The sequence below is a fragment of the Halteromyces radiatus genome (assembly GCF_025201355.1).
Source record: "Halteromyces radiatus strain CBS 162.75 chromosome Unknown BX664scaffold_3, whole genome shotgun sequence".
Taxonomy (NCBI): domain Eukaryota; kingdom Fungi; phylum Mucoromycota; class Mucoromycetes; order Mucorales; family Cunninghamellaceae; genus Halteromyces; species Halteromyces radiatus.
The window spans coordinates 2,464,144-2,477,929 of record NW_026251689.1 but is presented as its reverse complement, the minus strand read 5'-3'; the positions used below and the strand labels follow the sequence as shown (position 1 = coordinate 2,477,929).

Here is a 13,786-nt window from a genome sequence, read left to right as displayed (position 1 = left end):
CAAAGTCTTTTCCTTTTCTTTTTTTTCTTTTTTTTTTTATTTGTCATGGATTTGTTTTCCATTTTATGGCAATTTATATGTTTATGGAGTGGAATATATATTCTTGTTTTTATTGCAAAGTTTTATTCCAAAACAATAGTAAGTAAATATATATAAATATATATTTTTGAAACTAAAATAACTATATAATAGTCACCACGACGCAAAGTTTCAACCACCACTCCTAATATATTACCTACTCATGCAGAAGATTCAGAATTAGAAGAAGGACAACCTGAAGAAGATATTATTCATTTGGACGAATGGCATATTCAACTTTTTCAAATACGTTTTACAACTCAACGTTTGAATTCTCTCTTTGGACGATGGGCTCGTTTATGTCCTACTTTTTGGAAATGGTGGTTCTCACTAGGTGTAATAGTAGGTGCTATTGCCATGATAAGTGGTATATTGATCATGATCATAGCTGCTTTCCAAATATTAAATGTCATTGCTCAAGCTTTATTTACCACCTTATCTACAACAAATAACAACAACAATAATAATAATTATCAACGATGGGTGAAACGAGATATAGAACCTGAACAAGTAGAAGAACAAAATGACCAACTCTTTTTACCCATGGTAAGATAACAATATTAATAATAATAATAATAAAAAATCATTAAAAATCAAATGAAATTATCTAATTTTTTTTTTTTTTTTTACTCTACTTCTTTTGGATTATTAGATACCAGGTGTTACCTTACCAATGTCACATATTGGTTACTATCTCACGGCTCTTTTGATATGTGGTGTATTTCACGAGGCAGGCCACGCGATTGCATCTTTCTCGTAAGTTTTGATATATAGTTATATATATATATATATATATCTTATTCTTTTGTTGTAAAATGAAATCTTATAGGGAACGTGTACCTATTCAAAGCTCTGGACTTTTTATCTCTTATATTTACCCTGGTGCATTTGTTAATATACCTGATCAATATCTACTTTTACTCTCTCCTTTTCGACAACTCAAAATCATCTGTGCTGGTGTTTGGCATAACGTTGTATTATACCTATTTACTTTGATATTACTTGGTGGTGGACTCAAATCAATATTAGAAACTAGTGGTTGGCAAACATTAGAAGGTAATGGTGGTGTTAGTGTTGTACAAGTTCGATCTCAATCTCCTATGGCTCCTCATTTACCTGTCTCTTCTGTGATATATCAACTTGATGATCGTGAATTGGAACATAATATTTTGGACTGGAATCATTTTTTATTGGATCCTCAAGGTCGTGAAAAACCTCATCCTGGATTTTGTGCTGTGATCAATGATGATGATGATGATGATGATGATGGTAAAAAACTTCCATCCACTTTGGCATGTTGTGAAATAGATGATGAATATCCATTTGGAAAAGCCTTGAATGCATCTATTTCATGTTTTCAAGATTTTACCTCAAGCATGTTAGACAAAGTAAAAAAAAAAAATTGGATTTATAACTATATACTTATATATATATTTATATTTCTTTTTTCAATTAGACACCTGAACATCTTTCATGTTTACCTACTATTCAAGTATTAGGACCAAGACATCCGGAAAGATGCGAAAATGATGATGAATGTTCTGGACAGAACATGCGATGTGTAACTCCTTATACACCTTCTCAAAGTGGTCAAGTTGTTCGTGTATATGCTCGTATGCCAGATTGGACGGATCAATCTGATGATCAAGATAAAGTATTTGTATTTGAAGGCGAATTGGTAGATATTTGGGAAAGTGGTAAAGTATCTTTTTTTTTTTAAAAAAAAAAAAAAAAAGAAGAAAAGGGAATTCTAATTTTGATCTTTTATATATTATAGTGAAAGTAGGTATATTACAACCGAAATATTGGTTTTTACCAGCATCATTACCTCATAGATCAGAACTTATGTTAAGGTATATTATATATAAACATAAATAGGAGTTAATTTGAATATATTTTTATTATATAGATATATATCCTCCTTTACTTTGGCTTTGGCTTTATTGAATATATTACCTGCTTTCAAATTGGATGGTGATTTTGCTTCTCATCAATTTTTGGCTTTGATTTTTCAACGAAGTTTGAACACCACACGTACAATGACTGGAATTCATATGATTTTAGTTAAAATGATTAGTTATTTAGTTGGATTTGTTATAGTTTGTAGTATTCTTTTGGGCACCTTATTTTCTTCACGTATATGATCAAGCCCCCGGTTTTTTTTTTTTTTTTTGTAAATAAATTTTTTTTTGGTCATGTTTGACTTGTTTGACTTGTTTTTATATATATATAAAAATATGTATACCCCCGTTTTATGAATACTTACATATTTTTTTTTTGATCCGCGTTTAATAGTGAGACAAAAAAATAATTTTGAATATCCGTCGACCTCCCTACACCAGCGCATTATTGATCAATTTTTTTTTTCTCTTTTTCCCACCCAATTTTCTTTTTTATTTCTTTTTTTTTCATATATTTATTTCTATATAGGTTGTTTTATTTTTTCACTATTTGATAATGTCACACGAACAAGATATACATCCTTTTGCTGTTCCAACTGAACAACGTCATCATTTCAATTTGAACGAATACGAAGGTTTACTAAACGAACTTAACCAACAAGTACGACAAAAACAACCTGATGATTTGTTACAGTTTTGCTCCTCTTTCTTTCTAAGAAAACTAGAAAATGAACGTGCTCAACATCGTGGTATTGGTATCTCTTCTGTAAATAGTCCATTTGGTCATCAAGGTAAAAAAAAAAAAAAAAATAATTATATATAATTATAGTTATATATTTCTTTTTTTTTTTTTTTTTCTAATAGATGAATCCATGTTTGAAGAAGACGAATCTAGAGACGGTATTAGTGATCTTCATACTATTGCCATGTCGACACTAAGTGGTCGTGGACGACGTACTTCAGTGAGCGCTGAGTCACTTCAACCTACAACAACACATGATTTTGTCAAGACAGTGGTACCAAAGACAGATGAACAACGCGAACGTATCCGTACAGCCATTGGCAACAATTTCTTATTCAAGAATTTAGATGAAGAACAGTATGTAGATGTGGTGAATGCCATGGTGGAAAAACTGGTGAATACTGGATGCAAGGTGATTGAACAAGGTGGAGTGGGCGACTATTTTTACATTGTAGAATCGGGTACATTGGACTGTCTGATCAATGGTGAAAAAGTGACGGAATATACCGCTGGGGGTAGTTTTGGTGAACTGGCGCTCATGTATAATGCTCCACGTGCTGCTACCATTGTGGCCACTTCTGACTGTGTACTCTGGGCTCTGGATCGTGTGGCCTTCCGAATGATCTTGATGGAAAACACGGCTCGAAAACGTCGTATGTATGATCAATTTTTGTCCGAAGTTCCTATCTTCAAGTCCTTGGAACCCTATGAACGTCATAAGATTGCTGATGCGTTAGAACCTCTTCAATTCGAAAATGGTCAAGTCGTTATCAAGGAAAACGATGTTGGTGAAAACTTTTATTTGATTGAGAGTGGAAATGCTATCTTTTACAAAACTGCTCCTGATGGTACTCAGCAAGAAGTCAATCGATTATCAAATGGTGATTACTTTGGTGGTAAGTAATTGTTTATGATTTCTTTTTTTTTAAGGATGGTGGTATATTATAGTTTTAACTTTTTTTTTTTTTTTTTTTTTGGTTATAGAATTGGCCTTATTGAATGATAAACCTCGTGCTGCCACTGTCGTTGCTGATGGAAAACTGAAATGCGTTACTTTAGGAAAAAAGGCATTTACTCGGTTACTTGGTCCTGTCATGGATATCCTTCAAAGAAACTCGGAGAACTATCATGCTATTCTTAGACAAGCCAATCAATAAATACTTTTTCTTCTCTTTATTATTATTATTATTATTATTATTATTTTATTAGGCTGTTTTCATAGTTAGTTTATATGCTTCATATTCAATTTTCTTTATACACCGTTAGATAAGTTCCTTCTTTTTACATACTTGAATAAAAATAAAAAAAATCAATCAAACATTACTTTATGAATGACCCTGAACTTGATCAAATGATTTTACCTTGTCAAAATTCAACAAGTTAAGTTGTCGCTATAGACGGCGATTATCAAAGTCAATATATCATCGCTTGCAAGAAATTGAATAGGATTGAACTCTTCCATTAGGATAATATCTATGACGATTCCAGTGACAATGATTGTATAGATGCTTTTTATCATTTGTGTTTGATGATTACCATGGTGACAATTGTCATGGCAGTTCTTGATCGATGACAACAGTTAGATGATCGTTATATGGTTTAGAACCTAGCAGGAGTTTTTTCTAGAGACTGAATACAGTAATCCAGTCATCACTGAATTTCATATCACTAATGTATGATGATGATGATTGATAGTGATCAGAGTTAATGGATAATACATTGGTGATATTTAATGGATGATATCCTTTGTTTTCAATTTCAAACTGCGCAACTTCACTTTTTTCACTTTTGCAGAGAAAATATAGTTGTGGATACTTGTTCATTTTTGATTCTTTTCTTTTCTTTATTCTCTCACCGCCCATGGATCTTATTCCTGATATAGTGTTTGAAAAAGTAAGTAACCATATTATATGTAAATACTAGATACTGTCAGACAACAAAAACAAAACAAACTAACCACCTCTTTATTTTTGTCTTAGCAAGAAGGCAATTTGTGCGCACAACACGCTTTAAAGTAATATTCAAAAACTTGATTTATAAAGAAGAAGAAAAACAGGAACAATCCTACGATTGTATACTGATTCCCTCTTCTTTTTCTTCTTTTATATGTGAAATGATAGTGCTTTGCTTCAAGGTAGGACGCGAAAAGCCAAAAAGGATTAACTCTCTCTCTGTGTGCGTATGAGCGAATCGATGATCATACGAATTATCAACATAACCCATTTCCTCACATTTGATTACCTTTTTTTTTTTTTTTTTTTTCTATAGGGAACTACTTTACGGCTGTTGATTTGGCTCAACTTGGACGGGAACTAGATCTCAAAGAAAGTATGGTCCGTGGCCACTCAGTCTCAGGGGAAAACTATGATGATTCTGGTTACTTTTCAATTCAGGTAACGAAAAGAAATGATCCAAGATAAAAAAAAAAAAAAAAAAAAAAAAAGAAAAATCCTAAAATAATGTTGTTGTATTTTAGGTGATCCAACAAGCATTATCAGTATGGGATTTGGAATTGATTCCTTGGGCTTCTGAACAAGCAGTACAAGCAAGAACCACACCAGAGTAATTGAAATAAGATATGAATGGATAAATAGGAAGTAATCAATTCGATGTCCTTTTTTTTTTATTATTATTATTGACTAGAAACGAATTAGCTTATATCTGTCATTTACATCAACATTGGTAAGTAAGAAAAAAAATACACTGTGAAGATTATCGGAACTTAATCTATCTCGTACATCGACCTTTTATTATATGCAGGTTCACGTTACGAAAATTTGCAGTGCCTTGGCGATGGTACAACTTAAACAGCACACAAAATGCACCATCTTATTTAAGTGAAACGTATCTTGGTCTATTATTACAACAAATCCAAAATGAAGGTAAGAGCAAGGTAAACGACGCTTACCTACGTTTATCTTTTTTTTATTTATTTTATTACTATCATCATTTTTAATCATCATCTTTTATGTTTAGGTTATTCTATCTTTGTGGTGCGTGGCATATTACCCAAATGTATTGCAGATGAAAAAGCAGCTTATCTACCACGACCCAGTGTCCAAGAAAAAAATAAGGCATGTATACCATTCTCTGGAAAAGCATATCGACTGACAGATACAGTGAGTGAATCGGAAACAAGCAATGGATACCATGACAATGATGATGAACAACGGCAATTAGCTCAAGCTATCGAAGCAAGCTTACAAGATTCAAGGCAACAGCAAATGGATGATATGCGACGGAAACGATTAGCAAGATTCGGAGGATGAAGAAATGGAATTGTAGTTAGTACATTTATCTACTAGTATATTATATCAAATAAATGGGATAGAATGATATTACGCTTTATGATTTAGATGATGATGTTTATTGAAGGGAAAAATTGAAACAAAAGAGAATCTTTTTATAGAAAAGTTAAATAAAGAGAAAAGGGAGGAGAGAGAAAAAAAGGGGACTACCAACAAATGAAAGAAGCAATGATGAATAGACTAAATCAACAAGAATGAATAATATCAAGAAAAGAAAATAATAAGTTATTCTCCATTCTTTTGGTTAATGGTCTTTGATTGATGGCTAAGAACACCTGCACCAAGGAGATCGCTTGCCTATAAAATAAAAATAAAAAAAAAAGAATGAGTTGAATGATAGATGATGGACGACTGGAAAACTTACATCGACGTTTACAAGACCACCCTTGCCAGGTTGCTTGGCATCAATGACGGCAGTTTGGGAGTTGCTACCATCGTCACCGTTATCACCGTTATCACCATTATCACCGTTGTCGCCATTGTCGCCATTATCATCTCCAATGTCAGAGGTCTTTCTTTCATCTTCGAGGTTAGCATCAGAAGGACCAGAGGTGGCAGGAGCGTAGTTATCAGTAGAGGTAGTGTCAGGTACACTGACATCATCAGAGCGCTTGCCACAAGGAGCAGCAATAGCAGAGGCAGCGAAAAGAGCAGCAATAACAAAAGCGAACTTCATGATTAAATTAAGAGTTTAGTGAAGAAGATTCTAAGAAAATGAAAGAAATGTTTGTTGTATTGAATATTTTTTTTTTTTAAAAAGATTCATCCTTTTTATATTCATTTTTTTTTTTTTTTTTTGATTGAAGAGGAGCAACTCGTTAATGATAATTCATGTCTCCTTGTTCTTTGACAATAGGATTCTCCTTGAATCATCACTAATATAAGAATGGCTTAGATTATTCTGGGGAATTGCTCCTTTGCTTTAAGAAAAAAAAAAAGGGAGAGAAAAGAAAAGGGGGGAATCAATGATTAGAAAGAATCTAGGAACATAGTAGATTAACTGGATTGGGAAACATGGCACCTGTGATGATTGGGTCTTGATTATCATGCATGAATTCGAGGTTGTCATAGAAACTCCACCTTCGACATAGTAAAAAAAAAATTATAGGGGTGATCTTTGAAATGGTCTCGGATATTACCCATTGCAGTAATCATTTAAGAAAGGTAATCAAATAAATCAAAATGATCATCTCTTGGCTTTCAATTTAGTCCTTATTTTTGATTGATATCATTTTCATACCGAGGACAATGTTTTGATTGATTGATATCTTTATCGATTGATTACTATCCTTTCTCAAAAAAAAAAAAAAAAAAAAAAAAAAAAAAAAAAACAATTGTTCTATCTCGGAGACGTGACATAAAAAAAAGAAAAAGAAAAAGAGGGTGCGAAGGGATCAAAAAAGGGAGACGAAACCCAGGATGGACAAGATACTAGTATATGATTGGTTTATAAAATACCGAAATGGGTCGAGATTTCAATTTTATAAACATTGAAGTGTCACTAAAAGCTGTAAGGGCAAGGTTTCAAATCATGAATTTTGACAATCTTATTTATTTACTTATACTGTTGTTAAATCATGTAATAAGATGATGATTAAAATAAATAAATAAATAAATACATTCATTATAGATGCATTGATATGAGCAATGGATGATCAACCATATCATTTAAATATCATGATCCTTTTGCTTAATGTTCTATTTCGAGGAGATCCTATAAAGAAAATAACCTAATAAAAGGAGAACCTGTGCGTGTCGATATCAAAACAACAATCATCACGGACAACAAGATCGTTTATAGAAGTGGAACCCATTTTCCTTTTTGTAACGAGAAAAGCACGTTTTTTCAAATGAATTGCATGGACTCCTTGTTCACTCAGTAAAAGGAGGAGGGAAAAAAAAGGTCTGGAAACAACAGATGAAAGGAGATGGAATAAAAAAGTGGATGGTAAAGGGGAATCATGTTCTCATTGTACACTCTTTTTTTTTTGCATTAGCGCGGAATATGAAATGGGACCAAATGTGAAAGCTGGACAAAGAGTTCTAGAAAAAAAAAACTAACAAAAAACTTTATTCTTTCTTCTCCATCACCTCCTTTGAAAAATACAACTCCAGGATAATATATATATATTTACTCATGAACTTCAAGACATTACACAAACAGGGTTCATTGACAACGCGCGTCCATTCTATTTGTTGCTTTTCCTTCTTATTTTACGCTGAATTGGGAACCAAGTCATACATAGTTAGTTACTTAACTGCTAAAATAAAGAAATGTTATTATTTTACTAACATCTACCAATTTTTTTTTTGTCATATCAAACTACCAGAATGAACTACTTAGTGTGTTTGGATAGACTACTGAAGGATCTCCTTATAAATATGAAGAAAGAACAAGTTTTTTTTTTTTTTTTTTTTTTTTTTTTTTTTTTTTCCAACCAGCCATTCGTCACCATAGACTTCCAAAGTTGGTTTGTAGCAAATGAATCAAACAATGGATATAGTTTTTGGTAAGGAGTTATTATTATTACGGTACTAACCATTGGCGGGAAATAGGATACCATGCTTTATTTACAGCAGGATGGGAAACGATATGATGAACAATATTATTTTGATGGGGATGATACTTATGGGACGACAGGATGTATTAGGATGGATGAACAATTGGATTGGATGATGATAAAGCAGGTAAAAATCCATCCATGGACATTTATTATTTATATTATTATCATAGATAGATAGTATATCGATTTTCATTACAACAATAAAAACCCAATACAAAAGTTTTATTATATTTATTCAACCGTTTGGAAGAAGATATTATATAAGTATATGTATGTGTGTGAAAATAGGTTGATGTGATGAATGATATTTGCCACAAGAGGGGGGATTCAAGATGGTTCATTTTTCTGTAATACATCTTCTTCCACTAGATGAGCGACTTTATTTGCATTTTTCATGGCCAAAGGAGCATCTTGTAATTTCTCTTGTCTTGCTAGATTTTCCATAGTATTCATTTCATCCTAAAAAAATAATACGAATGAATAATAATAATAGTAATAAAATCAATGATTTACCCAACCCTTCTTTTCATTTTGTTGGTCTTGAGAAGGACTATGATCAAACACGGTAGATTCACCAAATTGAAACATATGAGGATCATAGACTTCTTCAGAATTGTTATTTTGTGGTTGTTCTTCTTCAGGCCAATCTTCAATAGTAACAGAGTATTTTCTAGTATTCATTTTTTTGTATAATAAAATAGAAAAGAAAAAAAGAAACAAAAAAAAAAAAAGCCTTGTAATAATTGCATAGATTTTTTTTTTTATGCAACGTTGTGTTGTGTGAGAAAAAAAAAGAAATAGTGAAACCTTTTTTTTTAATGCTTAAAGCGTGGGACAAGTGGGAAAAAAAAAAGGGATTTCCCCGATATTGAACGTTTTTTATTATGGTAATATAATATAAGAAAAAGAGAGAAAAAGAAAAATGAATCAAACTAAACTAAGAAAAAAAAAGAAAAAAGAGAGAGAAACAATAAATAGTAAGGGTAAAAAAAAAATCAAGGGAAGGAAAACGGGCATATAACTAGAGGAATAAGAAAAAAAAAAAAGAGATCATTTGTCCAATTGACTTTCCAATCGATCTATACGTTCAAGTAAAGTATTTAACATGGATTGATATTCACTTGGTCCAATATCATTTTGAGATCTGACAATGGTTGTAGGTGACCTTAGTGGTGCTGTTGTCATTCCATTGGTAATAGATGATTCTGTAGTTGCTGTGACATCCAATTTTGATTCCAATTGACCAATACGTTTCATCATCGACTCCAAAATTTCATCCAGTCTTCCTGTCATTTCTTTTTGCATTTCTCTGATTTGACTTCTTATCAATCCTTCCACTGTAGTTGATGATGCTTGTAATGTCTGCAGTAATGTCGATGATCGTCGAATTTGATCATCTAAAGTGCTTTTCAATGTCCTCGTTGTTTCAATGGTATCAAATAAATGTTCGAAAGGTTGTAAGAATTGTTGTCGTTGTAAAGCTGCAAATGAGTAAGTCGTAGGTGTTTGTGGTGGCATGGGTGCTGCTGCTGCTGTCAAAGGTAATGAACTACCTCCATTGTTGGTACCAGATCCAACTGCTGCCGCTGTCGCTGCCGCCGCCGCCGCCGCTGCTGCTGCTGCTGCCGATGTTGTGGTAGCGTTGGTTCCATTGGTTGTTGTGTGTGGTGCTGATGGTTCCAAACGGGATGATTTTGAATAGGCGTGATGTGATGATGAAGTAGGTCGACCAAATAACGACGGAGAAGACGCATAACCATGATTTCCATTACCCGTACTGTGATGAGGATGGGCCGTGTGAGGTGGTTGTTGTTGAGAAGGAACAATGGGTGGAATGGCAAATTCTTGTTTCCCAAATGTACCGCCAGTTGTTTTAGGTTCTTGATGATGATGATGATGATGTTGATGATGTTGATGAGTTGAAAGTACAGGTGCAGCACGAGGTGATAATAATGGAGCTAAAGTATGACCAGGATGCAACATGTTAGCAGTTTTTGGTGGCTGACGAGTAGATTGCTGTGATGAATAGTTTGGATGTAACGAAGAAGAAGATCCACCATGTGATTGATGTTGTACTTGTTGTTGATGATGATGTTGCTGTTGATGAGAGAGCTGTTGGTGTTGTTGTTGATGATGAATTTGTTGTTGTTGCTGTAGATGATGCTGTTGCTGAGGATGAGAGGTACCTGGAGCTCCAGATGGTTGTCCTGCTTGACCTTGGGGAAAGTTGGAATTCAATGGGGCAGAACGAATGGACACAGATAATGGATCAGCATACGATGGGGCAAAAATGGTCAAATGTCTAGAGTTTTTTCCTTGTCGTTTTGCTAATAATGTTTGTCCTTGACCATTGGAAAGATTGTTCATGACGTTTGGATATGAGTGTTGAGAACTAACAGTATGAGTTGGTTTTGGTAAGACTTTGCGTTCAGTTCGTTGCCTTTTATTACTTGCGGATGTATCATCACTATTATAAAATAAAATAAGTAAACAATAACTGATCATACCTTTTTTTTTTTTTTTTTTTTTTTTTTTTTGTATTAACTTACTCAGTATTTGGTCGAGTAGAAGGAGATCGACTGTCAGTACCTTTTGACCATAATACTTTTCCCAAAGCCATTGGATTGACAGGGCGTTGGTCATCTTTGTTTTCTTTTGGTTGAGAAAGTCGTAATGGAGGTGGTGATAAAGGTTCCGATTTTACGGGATTGACTTGAGGTGATAAGGTGAGGTTTTGTTGGATACCATTTGTTGTGCTATTGGTATTTGTTGAAGAAGATGAAGTAATAGTGGTAGTAGTAGTTAGGGAAGTTGTAGAGTGTTGAATTGAGCGTTGTTGTAAGGGAGATGGGACAGGAGAGATGACAGGAGACATTGGCATATCCATTAGTTGAAAGGTTTCATTTTGAGTACGTTCAAAGGATGGGATATTCTTTAAAATACTATCAGCAAGTCCAGCAGCATAATCGTTCGGTTTCAGTTTGCACAATTCGGCCAGACGGTAACGATTGAGAGCAACAGCTGTTCGAGCAAGAACTTGAGCACTGATATAGTAGTGTTGAGTTGTATTGTTAGTATTGTCTTCTTCTTGTTGCTGTGAGTTACTGGTATAACATTCACCATGAGGAACTTGATTTAAAGATGGATGACAAGCAAGATCGGCGACATTGAATAAGGTTGTAATATCTTTAAGTTTGAATAACAAGATGGTCGAGTCAGGTATTTGATATAAATAAAAAGGAGTACGATTTGAGTAATATCCAAGTAATAATTGAAGGATCTTCATTGAATACGCGTCATCAATATGATTTTAAAAAAAGAATTTAGAGATGACAAGTAGATGATATTAACAACCAATATATATCAATATATATATATATATAGAAACGTAAAAGAAAAAAAAAAAAAAAGGAAATAAGGGAAAATAAGTAAAGACAGGAAAAGGAATTTATTATATCACTCTTTTGAATGTTTGTTTGAAATTCAGTAGGAGCAAGGGGAAATCACTCTATTGATTGGATGAGATTCATCGGTGCTTCGAACCTTAAAAATAATCTTTTATAGAATCATGCCCTGGCTTACATATAATTTAGTTTCTATTCCTCAAAGACACAAATAATATGTTGATAAAGAAGTGAAAAAAAAATCATATAAATAAATAATATTTATTGATAGATGACAATTATATATATATATATAAAAGATCTAAACTATTAATATTTGATTTCTTCCATTTCTTCTTCATCTTCTTCATCATCTTCATCATCACTTTCCACCAATGCTTGTTGTAATTTAGCTTTTTCTGTTCCTTCTTTTTCAGCTTGAGATTCCCTATGTTTGAATTCCGGTTTCAATTGATAATTTCCTGCATAAGGTCCACGTTTGTTCAAAATACAGATTTCTGTCAAGACTTCTTTCAAATATTGTGCTGGTTGTCGTGTATGCTCTACTATGCCCTTGAATGACCAATAGGGATATCTTTCGAAAGCTGCAAATAAAACATCCATTAATTCGTTGTGAGGCATACGAGTTGCTTTTTCCTTTTCTGTCTTTGGTCGTTTGGCAGTCTAAAATCATCATTCATTAGTACAAGTAATATTGAATAATATAAATACCTACAATAAAATCAGAGAATCCAGTACTTTGCATAGTACTACTTGCTCCAGGTGCAAATACTGGTTGATTATCTTGTCCAAGTACTTGTACTGTTCGTTGTGGCATGCCTGCTTCATGTACTCGTTTTCTCATAATATTCCTATATGCTCCAAATTGTGATGGTGTTGCTGTACAATCATGATGAATCTTGCCACGCATATATCGTCCTAAAATAAATAATGAATATAAAAATTGATTTCAATACATTATACAAAATTCCCATTTTTTTTCTTCTATTATACCTCCATGTTCGGTTTGTGTAAAAACATATCTGTTCTGTACTTCATCTGGTGATATCTTGATGGTGTATTCGCTTGGAATGTCCTCTGTACCTTCAGGTAATATCAAAGAGATCTAATGTAACAAACAATAGAGATTTGTAAAGTCAGTATAAGGATACTTTTTTTTTTCCCTTTCTTTCTTTTTTGGTTCATACCGCACTTGATCGTCCTGGTGGCGTTCTAAAGTGAATTAAAAATTAAAAGTTTATCTATTTGTTTGAGAGAGTGAAAAAAAAAAAAAGAAAAGAAATTATTTCAACTTACTGACTGTATATCCGTACACTTCCCAAGTTTGCATTTTCTTCATCAATCGAATTCCATTTTGCTGCAAGAAACTTTGGTACCTAAATAAAAAGAAAATATGAGTAAATCATTCTATTTCACCAGTGGGTGTAATACTTGCTTTAACTAGCCAGATCTTTGTATCTAAATTTTTCAAGTCAAGATCTTCTAGGTCTTCGTCGTCATCCAAACCAGCAAGAGAACCAGGATCTTCTTCAAAGAGAGCATCAACGTTTTGGTTATCATTTTCAGTAGACATGATATATAATGTGTATTTTTGTATATAAAAAGAAAGAAAGAAAGAGAAAGTGGGAAAAGAAAAAAAAAAATCAAGAAACCAAAAAAGAAAAAACAATTGAAGCCGAAGCAATGAACTAACTGACTTTGAAAATGACTGGATGAGAAGATTTTGGTTTGGTTTTGGCATGGAATTTATTAGATTTTTATGTATTAAGTATATATATAATATAGAGAA

General features: G+C 33.0%; 6 protein-coding genes across 6 annotated transcripts; 4 read left to right on the top strand and 2 right to left on the bottom strand.

The window, feature by feature from the left end:
• The first annotated feature begins 8 nt into the window (after nt 1–8).
• Nucleotides 9–1,062, top strand: BX664DRAFT_107027 (uncharacterized protein). The gene is made up of 4 exons (XM_051539686.1): nt 9–138; nt 193–624; nt 722–834; nt 908–1,062. The coding sequence occupies exons 1-3, from the start codon at nt 46–48 to the stop codon at nt 728–730; spliced, it is 534 nt and encodes a 177-aa protein (XP_051401875.1). The 5' UTR covers nt 9–45; the 3' UTR covers nt 731–834; nt 908–1,062.
• Nucleotides 752–1,956, top strand: BX664DRAFT_259342 (uncharacterized protein; the record flags this gene model as incomplete). The annotated part of the gene is made up of 4 exons (XM_051540583.1): nt 752–834; nt 908–1,466; nt 1,535–1,775; nt 1,856–1,956. 4 exons carry the CDS (start codon nt 752–754, stop codon nt 1,954–1,956), a joined length of 984 nt encoding a protein of 327 aa, XP_051401874.1.
• Nucleotides 1,957–2,456: 500 nt separating this feature from the next.
• On the top strand, nt 2,457–4,021 carry BX664DRAFT_329677 (cAMP dependent protein kinase regulatory subunit). The gene is made up of 3 exons (XM_051544837.1): nt 2,457–2,770; nt 2,844–3,617; nt 3,706–4,021. The coding sequence occupies exons 1-3, from the start codon at nt 2,536–2,538 to the stop codon at nt 3,876–3,878; spliced, it is 1,182 nt and encodes a 393-aa protein (XP_051401873.1). The 5' UTR covers nt 2,457–2,535; the 3' UTR covers nt 3,879–4,021.
• A 523-nt stretch (nt 4,022–4,544) lies between these two features.
• On the top strand, nt 4,545–6,083 carry BX664DRAFT_329674 (ataxin 3 variant ref). Its single transcript, XM_051544836.1, has 8 exons — nt 4,545–4,614; nt 4,701–4,735; nt 4,842–4,855; nt 4,990–5,114; nt 5,198–5,283; nt 5,365–5,403; nt 5,482–5,603; nt 5,698–6,083. The coding sequence occupies exons 1-8, from the start codon at nt 4,582–4,584 to the stop codon at nt 5,988–5,990; spliced, it is 747 nt and encodes a 248-aa protein (XP_051401872.1). The 5' UTR covers nt 4,545–4,581; the 3' UTR covers nt 5,991–6,083.
• A 3,280-nt stretch (nt 6,084–9,363) lies between these two features.
• BX664DRAFT_278381 (uncharacterized protein) lies at nt 9,364–11,879 on the bottom strand (the record flags this gene model as incomplete). Its single annotated transcript, XM_051541403.1, has 4 exons — nt 9,364–10,125; nt 10,279–10,551; nt 10,810–10,985; nt 11,191–11,879. 4 exons carry the CDS (start codon nt 11,877–11,879, stop codon nt 9,644–9,646), a joined length of 1,620 nt encoding a protein of 539 aa, XP_051401871.1. The 3' UTR covers nt 9,364–9,643.
• Nucleotides 11,880–12,239: 360 nt separating this feature from the next.
• BX664DRAFT_329667 (transcription initiation factor IIF, beta subunit-domain-containing protein) lies at nt 12,240–13,600 on the bottom strand. The gene is made up of 6 exons (XM_051544835.1): nt 13,433–13,600; nt 13,294–13,373; nt 13,185–13,209; nt 12,991–13,102; nt 12,713–12,915; nt 12,240–12,660 (listed from the first exon to the last, which is right to left on the bottom strand). Exons 1-6 carry the CDS (start codon nt 13,568–13,570, stop codon nt 12,307–12,309), a joined length of 912 nt encoding a protein of 303 aa, XP_051401870.1. The 5' UTR covers nt 13,571–13,600; the 3' UTR covers nt 12,240–12,306.
• Between the last annotated feature and the right edge of the window lie 186 nt (nt 13,601–13,786).